Source organism: Haliotis cracherodii, unplaced genomic scaffold (assembly GCF_022045235.1).
Source record: "Haliotis cracherodii isolate W230 unplaced genomic scaffold, xgHalCrac1.p SCAF_3, whole genome shotgun sequence".
Lineage (NCBI taxonomy): Eukaryota > Metazoa > Mollusca > Gastropoda > Lepetellida > Haliotidae > Haliotis > Haliotis cracherodii.
The window spans coordinates 21223450-21236681 of record NW_027266286.1 but is presented as its reverse complement, the minus strand read 5'-3'; the positions used below and the strand labels follow the sequence as shown (position 1 = coordinate 21236681).

Sequence of the window (13232 nt, the reverse complement as noted above, 5' to 3'; positions counted from 1 at the left end):
GCGGGAAGGAGGTGGGTAGGGAAGCAGACAGACATGTGGGTAAGCAGGAAAGCAGGTAGGCAGATTGACACGTAAGCTGGAAGCAGAGGTGGTAAGCAAATATACAGGTAGGTAAGCAGAGAGACAGGTAGGTAAGCAGATAGACAGGTAGGTAAGCAAATATACAGGTAGGTAAGCAGAGAGACAGGTAGGTAAGCAGATAGACAGGTAGGTAAGCAAATATACAGGTAGGTAAGCAGAGAGACAGGTAGGTAAGCAGATACACAGGTAGGTAAGCAGATAGACAGGTAGGTAACAAATATACAGGTAGGTAAGAAGATCGACAGGTAGGTAGGGAGGTGGGTAGAACGGAAGGCAGGTAGACAGGTAAACAGGTTGGCAGGAAAGCAGACAGGTAGGCGGGAAGGCAGACACGTAGACATGTATGCAGGTAGGCGGGAAGGCAGACACGTAGACATGTATGCAGGTAGGCGGGAAGGCAGACATGTAGACATGTATGCAGGTAGGCAGGAAGGCAGACATGTAGATATGTAGGCAGGTAGGCGGAATGCAGACAGGTAGACAGGTAGGCGGAAAAGCAAACAGGTAGACATGTATGCAGGAAGGCGGGTATGCAGACGGGGAGACATGTAGGCAGGTAGGCGGTAAAACAGATACGTAGACATGTAGACAGGTGGGGGGGGGGGAGTCAGGTAGACATGAAGGCAGGTAGATGAGTAGGCAGACACGTAGGCATGTAGGCAGGTAGGCAGGAAGGCAGAAAGATAGACATGTAAGCAGGTAGGCAGACAGGTAGACAGGTGTGGGAGGGGGTCAGGTAGACATGAAGGCAGGTAGGCGGGAAGACAGACAGATAGACATGTAAGCAGGTAGGCAGGAAGGCACAGAGAATCTAAGGAAGTGTTTTCCTGAAAGCCACACCTTATTTTGACGTCTTATATATATTGTAGTGTATGTGATAACGTCACGTTTTCACCTGTTATATAATGTTCCCACGCATGTAATCCGTGCAAACTTGGCTAAGTATCGTAAGTGGGCACTTTTAACACAGACTGATATTCAGCAGAGTATTCAATCGCTAAACATCGTCCCACGGCCATACGCCATGACGTCAAGTCAGCTGACAGAAAACATTAGTCACACTGCATTGCAGGGCATGCAGTGATTTGTCAGTTAACAGTTAGGACGACATGTCACTTGGAAGGTTATCTGTGACGTGAATCTAGTCAGATTATATAATCATTGCATCGTGTGTTTGTTTTGTTTTTGTCGGTTTGTTGTTTAACGCCGCACTCAGCAATATTCCAGCTATATGACGGCGGTCTGTAAAATAATCGAGGCTGGACTAGACAATCCAGTAATTGACATCATAAGCATCGATCCACGCATTTGGGATCGATGACATGTATCAACCAAGTCAGCGAGCCTGACCATCCGATCCCGTTAGTCGCCTTTTACGACAAGAATAGTCGCCTATTGCGGCAAGTATGGGTTGCTGAAGACCTATTCTACCCCGGAATCTTCACGGGTCCATTGCATCATGTGAGGGGCATTTATTCGGGCGTGGCATCCACGACATGTTTGTTCAGGAGGAAACTACTTCATGTGTTAAGAACCACAATGAATTAAAACATGGGTCGATCGGTCCTATAATTAAACAGAAAGAGTATAATGATATGTCAGTTTGCCTTTGCCCAGTTGAGCAGAATGCTGCAGTCGTGTCTGCTTTAAAAGCCCACACTTCTTGTTTTTAATTTGCTCATACAATGTATTATTTTCAAGATTCCACATTGTTTCGGTAGAGATATCATTTTATTTTCTTATTAGGAAGCCTTCCATTATATATTTCAATTATTTAACCAAGGAGTGTTCAGATGTTGTTGTTGTTGTTGTTGTTGTTTTATTCCAGGTAATAAAATGGCATTAAAGGTATAGTACACGTACGATAACTCGGACAGCGCGAACGATTTCTCGCCAAGATTTATAACCCAGTTCAGAGACCGTCATTCCAACGTTCTCAAACTTCGACTTGACCTATAAACTGTAGTTTAATTCCTCCTTTGCGCAAGTCAACTACGAATTAATAAATATGAATCTGCCATAAATGCAAATTAAACCAAATCCAAGGTTACAATTAATCTCTGAAATGAATTTGCTTTAATTTTAAGTTGTCTTTTAGTATATAACAGAAAGGACCCAAGAGGTTATCATCACTTTCTGAAACTGAAAAGAAATCTAGACTTGCCAAGTTACTGTAGACTTGCTCGGCGTTTTCGAATTTTGTTTTAGGATCAGCATGAGCGACCAACAAAGTTAGTGACAATCAACGTTTGTATTCATACCACAAATAACGACCATAATGACAGAAAGAGATCAATTTAAACCCAAATGTGACTTGTGTTCATTCTGGGTCAGGATCAAGAATTCTATTTGAAAGAAATACCTTGTTTTACTTCAGATCCTATGCCGTTGAGTGGCCCATGACGAAAGGGTTCCTGGATGATTAGTTTTGCCCGTCCTTCAACGTCATCAACACGTCAGCGGTGTCTTTGTCCTAGACTATGGAGCAGGTGGAGCCGAAGAGGAAGCCGAACCCGAAGCGTCTGGAGAAGACCCTGTTCGTGAACCACAAGGAGGAACAGGCGCTGGAGAAGAGACTCGAATCCATTTCCCTCAACTCCAGACTCAGGATGATGGAGCTGGACAGAGAGAGGATCACCTTGAGGAACGAATACCGTCTCAGCAGGCGCCATAACGTGTCCTCCTCAAAACCAAGGTCAAGGTCACCGTCACCCTTTGTTGACTCGAGACCGTCACGGCATCAGACGCTTGATCCTGTCAACTCGTACCTGCTGACGGAGTACCGCCGGGTGTCCGAGGTCATTCCTTCTATACTGATGTCCTTGTCCGCTAAAGAAGAGAAGACGCCCGAGTTCGTTGCCATGACGACAACGGAAGTGGACAGGACAAAAGGAGGTGCTGATGAGCCTGACATGACAAAAATACTTCAGCTGATACGGAACGTTAAGAAGATGCGTCAGGACATGAACGTAAGTAAAAGACTTGATAGCAACCGTTGTAAGGTCAGTTTTAAAGATTTACTGAAAAGCATTGAAGCCAGGGAACAAAAAGGCAGCCTATCGGATACCTACACTGACGGTGCGTGTTCGTTGCTGAGACGGAAGATGAACAAGATGAGACGCGATGGGCAGGATGTGGATCGAAGACAAGGTCCACGATCACAGGGAGGACACAGACAACCGACGGAAAGTATCAAGTCCCCGGACGAGAATTCTCAAAGAAAGAGACACTCGATAACACTACCTAGGGTCAGCGACACGCCCATGCAACCACAGGGGTTGACCATGACACGAAGTGTCACGACACTGGGCATGCCGGGAAGACAGAAGACGTCACTTCCGGCCTACACGAAGAGGCAGTTGGCTGAGGAAGACGAGTTCATCACTAGGACCAAGGTGTCGAGGGAGCTCGAGAACTATGATAAAATCAGAGGAAGGATTGGTACTTTTATCGACACAATCAATCAGCCACGGTTACCTCCCTTTGAACAAGGTGAACTTTCGGAGTAGGTTAGATATCACTACAATGGACGCGATTTCAAACCTGTTAGAAAATATCTCCAACCTTTACACGACTGGTGACATATGTACAACCGATGACAGTTTTACAAAACGAAGATGTCAAAAACGTTAAGCGAAAACGTGTACTTCATGTTGTGGGCGTATTGGTTTAACATTATGCAAAGGGACCAAGCAATGGTTTCAAGATGAACAGCTAATACACTTGGCTGACTTTGAGATCAAACATTTTCGAATGAATAGCATATCTCTCGTGCGTCAGGAGATGATTCCTATCATTAGATATATCCAAAGTGAAGCAAACTATTTCCTGAAGATATAACCGGACTATACCATCTTCCCGAGGCAAGGGAGTTAACTCACCATAAAAGTCCAGTTTCCACCCTTGCCGATCTAGGATGCAATTATGGAGTTTCATTTTTGCTGGACTAACGAATATATGCATAGTCCAATCAAAATCGCGTAACGAACTTGACATCCGGTTTGTAAACAACATGCATTTCAACGTGCAGATTTCGGTGGACTGCACAATTCGCAAAGCATATTTACTGCCATCTGGGCGTCGACAGATATTTTGCAAATTCTTTCATGTTTTTAATCAAGGTGTTCACGTGATTTGATGCATGTCGCGGGGTAAGACCCGTTTTGTTAAAATTTAGATCTTGGTTGTCGATTAAAACGTCTTGACAGGGCGACGCCATTTTGTTTGAAGCCAATATAAGTGATATGAGAGATAGAATCTAATTGGTCTATAGGAGGGACATGACTGGTAATAGCCACTGGTGGCGCTACAATCGAGCCTGGAAATTCCAGCCTAGTTCGGCAAGAGTGGAAACTGGACTTTTATAGTCAGTTAACTCCCTTTCCTCGGGAAGGCTGACTGAACAGGACCAGTGATTTTTGTCCAAAAACGCTTTCATAAATTAAATTGACTTCAGGCTTTACAACGAAATTGTATATGCTGGTTGTCCAGACAGGATTGTGCTGTGGCTTCTCCTTACAGAGAAAGGGAATATTCAAAGATCCCCTTATGACAAGTGTTTGCTGGGGCCAGCTCCCCACGATGAGACCCGTGAAGATTCCGGGGTAGAATGTCATCGATCCCAATTGCCAGGATCGATGCTCATGATATCAATCACTGGATTGTCTTGTCCAGACTCGAATATTTACAGACCACCGTCATATAGCTGGAATATTGCTGAGTGCGGCGTTAAACAACAAACCAACCAACCAACCAACCAACCCCACGAAGGTAGTACTATGAAAGCCTGGACAAAGGTCTCTGTGCATGTGTGGATATTGTTCAACAATCACAGGAGATTAATAGAGTACTCCCTGTTCATGTATTGCTGTAGATCATGGTGAACGAACTGCTCCGCTCGTAGCTGTATTGTATATATCTACGTGATGTGGGTGTAATGACACATAAATCAGTCTTACACCTGAGGCTCTAACAAACCTAATCAGAGTTGCCCTATATTAGTCACGTGTTATCTGGTGCCCTACTTACTGACGATAGCAGAATGTATACAATGAACAACTCCAGAAACTGTCATGTACTCGTCAGAAACAATTGCTAGAAAATGAACAGGTACTTTGTTTTGACTTTAAATAAAGGTTATAACATGTATTTCAAATATGGATACAATTGTACAACTTTTCACTATCTTGGAGCAAGTTGCTGTATCAGAACTCACGACGTGTCCTGTTTGGTGAGCTTGGTGAACCCACGGAGTGTCCGTCTCCATGGAAATCAAGGCTAAAGCACTTCCAACAAATTTAAACATGGGATCGAAATTCTGTATCTAAATAGTTTAATGTATGCCTAATTCATGATCGTTTTTAGTAGAAATTGTAGAAAATCACACTAAATTTTCTGTGACGGCGTTCATAAGGGTGGCATCGTTCATTATGTCTTGACGATACCTTACATCGCATCCACCCAAATGGCGTATGTTTGTACTTCTTTGCAGTAATCGAAGGTTAGAATAGTTCACAACCCGTGATCAGGATCCTGGCACGTCTAAGGGATGCAACTCTACACAGCCATTCTCTTTGGCCAAGTGATCCACACAAAAAGGGCTTACACTTATATCTGACGTGGATCTATGTTCACATTGTCAGTCATTGGTGTGTGTGCTCGAAGTTCGAACTCACGGGTAGCACGGAGGGCCCAGTCGTCTAGGCGCCGCGATTCGCTGTGCAGAGTTGCGTTCCTTGGGCACGCCAGAAACCTATGATTGTGTATTCGAATCCCGGTTCGCCCCGATTATGCTCCTAGGTTTGTCAGCACCATACCCGTTCTCGTCGGTTTCACCGAAGTAGTAAACATCTGAGACCTGCGTCACTTCGGGTTTTCCTCCCACATTAAGCTGCCACGCCGTGATATAACTTGAATACTGTTAAAAGCGGCGTTGAACTCACGCATTCACACTTGAACTCACCTTGCAACCATTCCCTAAAACGTTTATCCCACATTAACGTATATGTATGTCCAAAGGACACAGCTGGCCCATTCGTCTAAGGTGCTTCGAGTCGCTCTTGCGTCCCTTTGGATGCCAGATCCTATGATCATTCTTCGAATCCCAGATTTCCGTTTGTTTGTTTGTTGTTTAACGCTGCACTCAGCAATATTCCAGCTATATGACGTCGGTCTATGAATAATCGAGTCTGGACCAGACAATCCAGTGATTGATATCATGAGCATCGATCCACACAATTGGGATACAATGACAAGCATCATCCAAGTCAGCTGATAATGACCATTTGCTTACCAGAATCATACCGATGCACGTTATTTGATCAAAGTTGAAAATATCTAAGACCTGCATCTCTTCAGGCTTTTCTCAACACTAACCCGACCGGTCGAGATACAACTGGAATACTGGTCAAAGCGGCTTGAAAATAAATCATGTACTCTCTGCCTCACTCTTTGAGACGGGCTTACAAATACAATACATTATTACCTATTGCTTAATTAACATGGCACTGGCTTTTTGTCTTTGCTTTTTGAGTACATATAAAGTGACACTACCGAAAACCCCGGGTACAGCGTAGGTGGAGAGTGTCAGGTGGGTGTTAATGTCAGGACGATATCCCCACCCTCCTGTGTTACGGAGCAGTACCAGGGGAGCCTCTCTCAGAAAGTGGGAAACCTGACCGAGCCGCTCCCATGCCAGGCAATACTAGAGGAGCAATGCTTCAAAAGCATTAAGAGATTTTCAGGTGAATTACCTTCTTACACTCAACGTATTGTTATATTGTTATGTTATCGACGGGTATTTTGTGCCTGCGGAAGATAATCTCAAACGGAAAGGCAGTTTGTTCCCGTAGTGGTGGATACTTGCGCTCATTTATACTATTGTTGTATTTCACTATTAAGTGGTTCATAGAACCATCAATACGCGCTCCTTTGGGTAATATAGTGCAGTATCATCTCGTATGTTTCTTCAGAGTGTAAGGGGGCACGGGTGGCCCAGTCGTCTAAGGCGCCGCAATTCGCTGTGCAGAGTTGCGTCCCTTGGGCACGCCAGAAACCTAGTATGATTGTGGGTTCGGTTCGCCCCGATTATGTTTCTAGGTTTGTCAGCACCATACCCGTGCTCGTGGGTTTCACCGAGAGGTAAACGTCTGAGACCTGCATCATTTCGGGCTTTCCTCCCACATTAAGCTGACACGCCGCGATATAACTGGAATAATGTTAAAAGCGGCGTTAAACCCAACTCACTCACTCACTCACTCTTCAGAGTGTAACAATCTGTCACAGGTGCTCGCAACGATAGACACACACAACCACACGTTCACAGGCTATTCAAGTTCACAAGATGATATGGTGGCCGAGAGGGGACATCGCTTTCTTGCCTTCGATAATCGATAAATCAATAACACGAGACGAGAAAGCGATAGCACGAGACGAGTAAGCGAAAGCACGAGGCGAGAAAGAAAAATGAAGTCAAGATATGAATATCGCTTTCTCATCTCGAGTTATCGCTTTCTCGCGGCCACAATTGAAGGCGAGAAAGCGATGTCTCCTCTCGGTCACCATAAGATGAAGGAGCATCCTCGACTCTTTGCGAACTGTTGTTTACCGCCACACTCAGCAAATTCCTGCTATATCACCATAACCTGTAAATAATCAAGTGAAGACCAGCAAGACCCGTGAAGATCAGGGATAGAATAGGTCTTCAGCAACCATGCTTGTCGTAAGAGGCTACTAACGGGATCGGTTGGTCAGGCTCCCTGACTTGATTGATACATGTCATCGATCCCAATTGCCAGGATTGATGCTCACGATGTCAATCACTGGATTGTCTGGTCTAGACTCGATTATTAATAGACCGACATCATATAGGTGGAATATTGCTGAGTGTGGCGTTAAACAACAAACAAACAAACAAGACCAGCAAAACCATTGATCAATATCTTGAGCATCGTCCCACGCAATCGGACTACGATATCATGCAATCAGAAAATTCAGTAGCCAAAATGAAGTCAAGATACGCGTGTATTACGTTGTTCCATGATATGCCAGAGATTTTATATCAAATATATACAATTGAAGTGATACGAAAGAAATCCGGGAACATTTTTTATAACTCGTCAAAATACAATGATTTATATGAATAAAACTAATATTACGTCTTATATCTATATAATACAATATAAACAAATACACAGGTTCTGTATAATAGCCCATGCTGTGACCCGTCCACTAAAACCAAATGAGTTATCTCCCTTATATCACTGTTTGGCGTTTGTTTATAATCAATACTATGTATGTGCATCAACGTGAGCAGTACAGTGCTGTTCCACATCTTCAATACTTCAAACAAAGACTAGCGTGTCTATTTATTGGCAATCGGCAATGTGATGAGTATAAATATTTCAACAACTGTGGTTCAGAATTGACGAAAGACGGTCAGTTGTGATGTTGGCTGTTGTAAATAAGGGCGACGCTGTGCAATTGTGATGTCTGTCTACTCGTCGTGAGCTATATTCATGTATACAGCTCAATGGTGCTGTAATCACGTGACAAGGCTAGTGTTGAACAGGTGTTTAGCATTCAATTCGGCATATTCATTTGGGTGATATATATATATATGGGTTTTTTAAAATTTTATTTAGTTTGACCAACTCTTTGTGTGGAATGTGTTTGCGAGCGTTCGTGCGTGCGTGCGTGCTTGTGTGCCTGCAAGCGTTGTATTTCAGGATATCGGTCATATTCTACCGCTTATCAACCCTGAGAACATTTTTTTCTCTCGGTATTTTGGTATTAGCGACCAGGAAAAGCCGACGTCATATAGCTGGAAATTTGTCGGGTGCTGACAAACAAAAAACAAACAAACAAATAAAAACCTAATCAAATATCTGAAGTAAAAACACACTTTCACAGACATTGTACGATGACTGTTCACTGAAGAAATAATATGATTATGTATTTAAATAGATTTCAATGAATTCCATGGCATGTGATTGGCTAACCCAAAAATTATTATCCATAAACCGAATTAAAAGTACCCTTAGCCCATAACGGACTATTGTTTCCTGATTGGCTGATAATAGAGTAAATTGTGTTCATTATTGCGTGGAACGATGTCCCTGATTTCGTGTTGTTGCCTGAAGTTTGTAATTTTTGTTAATGACCAAATAGGGGGCCCAGTCGTCTAAGGCGCCGCGATTCGCTGTGCAGAGTTGCGTCCCCCAGGTACGCCAGAAACCTATGATTGTGGGTTCGAATCCCGGTTCGCCAAGATTATGTTTCTAGGTTTGTCAGCACCATACCCGTGCTCCTGAGTTTCACCTAAGTGGTAAACGTCTGAGACCTGCATCACTTCGGGCTTTCCTCCCACATTAAGCTGACACGCCGTGATATGACTGGAATACTGTTAAAAGCGGCGTTAAACCAAACTCATTCACTCACTAATGACCAAATACGCTGTCTGTGAAGTTATTATTGTTTTCGTATTTATTTATAAGAACTGACTTGAATATGTTTTTGCCTTGATAGAGCTACGCGAATTTATACAGTGTGAACAAGATTTTTTTAAGTGTGTACCTCCATAAACGTAACAAACTTTGAAGACAAATCTTAAATACAGGTAACAATATAAACATGATTCCGAATTGTGATTCCCGTTGTACTGTAGCGTCACCCGAATACAGTCTACCTAATGTGTCCAACTCCCGGGGACAGAGATATAGTTAGATTTATCCGGGATTCGACACAGATTTAGACCTGGTCCACTGGGCCCTTAGACCTACGATCAGACCTTATAGCCGCCTGACCAAGGCTGACCGTTGAGTGAGTGAGTATGGTTAAACGCCGCTTTTAGCAACAGAAATGGGCTTGACACATTGTACCCATGTCGGGAATCGAACCCGGGTCTTCGTCGTGACAAGCGAACGCTTTAACCCCTAGGCTACCTGACCTTGGAATATCAATTAGCCCAGCACATTTTTATTCGTTTCTGTTCTGTTTTGTGATATCGTGACATGTTTTCGATAGTGAAAGCTTTACCAAATACCGTAATTCTCGTCAATACCGTAGTTAACGCAACAATAATCATGCATCATGATACGTAATTATAATATCGACACCAACTAGACTCTATTTGGGCGACATGTCTTATCGGCAAAGAAATGTTTATCTTGATCACGATCTGATGAAATAAAGCCATAATCCACCAATGTCTGACCCAGTCTCGGGTACACACAATGAAGGAAGGAGGGGTAGAGTCCAGTGGCCAAAGCGTTAGCCACCCACAGGACCCTCGACAGGGGCAGTCTCAATTTATAATGATAACATGCAAATTATGCCTCTCAATTTTTAACAATCCAACAAACAAATTGAAATAAAGATTGAAAGGAAACCTGGAAAAAGTATTTCAAAATTTTTATTTTATTGGGAACATACCAATGACGAGGAAATATTTCTCAGATACGTTATGTTTAAATCAGGGACTGCTTCTTGTGTAGGGTGGCCTAGGTTCGAGTCCCTCCTTGGTACAATGTGTGAAACCAAGTCGTGGTGTCCCCTGTCCTGAATGTCGATAAAAAAAAGTCGTAAAACAACACTCACTCACACAAAATGGAACAGCCCACATTCGACAGTAGTAAACTCTCTCACAACCCATAGACTCACACTGAGTAAATAAAAATATGTCTTTAAAATATTTGTTTTAAATTTCTTCGAAAGAACCTTTCCTCATCTGTTGTTTTCATATTGTGGAATCAAGCAAACTAGACTTGGTTAGTTTGATCTAGACTTGCTTAAGCTTTTAGTAAAAAAAAGCAAAAAAATATATATTCAACAGTCATTGTGCAGGACTACCACCACACACTAAACATGGCGGAACGGTTCCACTTCACCCTGACGTATCCTATTTCACACATGAAAATAAACAGTTCTTTGATATTTATTTGGTATTTGTTGGACTCCATCCCTACGGTACATCACGCGACTGTCTGTATGCGTGTGTTTGGGTGATGGCGGACCATGCAGCGAGAATATCGACATGCCCTCCTCCCACGTTAACATGCGTCTAAATAAGACCATCTGTCCGCTGTCCAAACATCAAAGCAACAGTCTTCCCTTGCACTGGTGTGTCCCCTCCTTAAGATTCCCGACAGTGAACACTAAGTGCCCCACCTAATTGCACGATGACATTTAAGGATGCGGTGGCTCTCTCCACCTGTTTTAGATTCTTTGCTATCTCCTGAAGTTAGCCTCGTTTTGAGACAGGGTGGTCACCGCACTGAATGTTGTCCTCATTCTGGTTTCAATAAACTTCTGGTATGACGTCACATAACAGTCGTATCAAATTCTTTTGATCACGTATTCCATGAGTGAGTTGCGTGGAACGTGGACAGGTTATTTCACAACCTGTCATACTCATCGAATTCAATCTCATTAAAATCAGACCTTGGTTCTCGCTACCGCTAAACAAAGATCTGAAGACATCCCATTAGGGGCCACGTCAGAACGACCTTTCATCCGACCAATCAGAGCGTCGCTAACCAGATTATGAAAGTGACAGTCGGAATGTGATTTCTAATCATGCAATTTCGAAAACTTTAACACGGTTTTTTTCCGAACGATGATTACGGGTTTAACGACTGAATCCATACAATCGAGACCATCTAGCAGCCATTCCAGAATGTTCTTTTGTTTAGGTTTCTAATTTGTAATCGAGAATTTGTCAAAATATGTTTCGAATCAAAGTCGCCAATTTGAAATTAGTGCCGTAAAGCACAAGACAGCATCCTTCTGATTGGTCATTCCATTGGTCGGTCGAAGTTTGCGCAAGGTCGGTCTGACGTGACCCGTAATGGGATGTCCTCAGATCTTTGTTTAGCGGTAGCGAGAACTAAGATCTGATTTTAATGAGATTGCGTCGAATTTAACGTAAATCAACGATTGATGATGCAAATGACTTTTTAAAAACGATGTGTGTTGAAGGTTAAAATGACAATTCGAAACAACTTTGGTGAAATACCAATGACCAGATAATTGGTGATGTTGAGTAGAGAAATTAGTGGTAGTCCGATCCTACAGGTCTATCAATATGGTACAGACCAACGTATTACAGTAAACTACGGTTATAACGAACTCAAAGGGACCACTACTTTTAGTTCGTTATAACCGTAGTTCGTTATAAGCATATATACAGCATATGTACAACAAATGGCCGGGACTAAAACTAAGTTCGTTATATCGGTCAGTTCGTTATAAGCGTGTTCGTTATAACCGGAGTTTACTGTACCAATACCAAACTCACAGACTGTTGTTGAACACCGGTATATACATCAGACAAACACTTGGTTACACTTACTGTTTACGTCAAGTTAACGTCTATACCACCACCCTTTCACCGACCAAAGCTAATTCTAGCCCCATAAAACACAGACGTTTTTCACAGCACAAACAACCACGTCATAACGTGCCTCAACACCGACACCTATGAGTCAAGCTAAATGTTGCACTGAAGACGATTCTCGTGGCGCGCAGGGAGGAAAGGTCGGAGATTCCTGGCCTTGTCAGGCGCCTTTCCCCTGCGTCTCCCGTGATCCCACTCCTCCAAATCCCTTTACCCCCCACACCACCACCACCCCACCACCCTCCCCTCCGGACGCCGGAGGTAATCCGCACACGTAGGTAGCAGCCTTCAGTAGACAGGTAACGCTGACCAGCCCGAGCCTTGTTACACGTGCGTGTAAGTGTTAGTAAACATCCAGTCATGGATTGTTTCAGATTAGCTGATGTATCAGTTTGGTCTATGCTTGTTTACATGTAGGAACAGATAGATGACATACCCATCATGACAAAAGGTTAGAGATCAGAACTTAGTATCAGTGATCTCATAGCTAGACTAAACCCCAGTCCTGTTATCTCGCCCTAACATCGCCATATGACCAGCTCTGTAATAGTGGAGACCATGCTGGCATATTTTCATTTACAAAACAGTAAATGATTTTAAAACGATTTAAGCTTTTATCCGACAAGACCTTACCGAAAGTAACAGTTGGTTCAGGAACCACTGTAATAAAAGTCAGTCGATTGCCAGATTGTCTTTGACTACGATATATTATTCTGTACGCAATCTTGCCTCTTTTGTGCCAGTCTGTCAAATAGAC

At 43.1% G+C, this 13232-nt stretch overlaps 1 protein-coding gene across 1 annotated transcript; it reads left to right on the top strand.

Moving 5' to 3' along the window:
• The first annotated feature begins 2561 nt into the window (after positions 1–2561).
• Positions 2562–3590, top strand: LOC139475290 (uncharacterized). The gene has a single exon (XM_071258522.1). It carries the CDS (start codon positions 2562–2564, stop codon positions 3588–3590), a length of 1029 nt encoding a protein of 342 aa, XP_071114623.1.
• Positions 3591–13232: the final 9642 nt, after the last annotated feature.

Coding starts and splice junctions, on each gene's coding strand:
- LOC139475290 (XM_071258522.1), top strand. CDS start 2,562: ATGGAGCAGGTGGAGCCGAAGAGGAAGCCGAACCCGAAGCGTCTGGAG.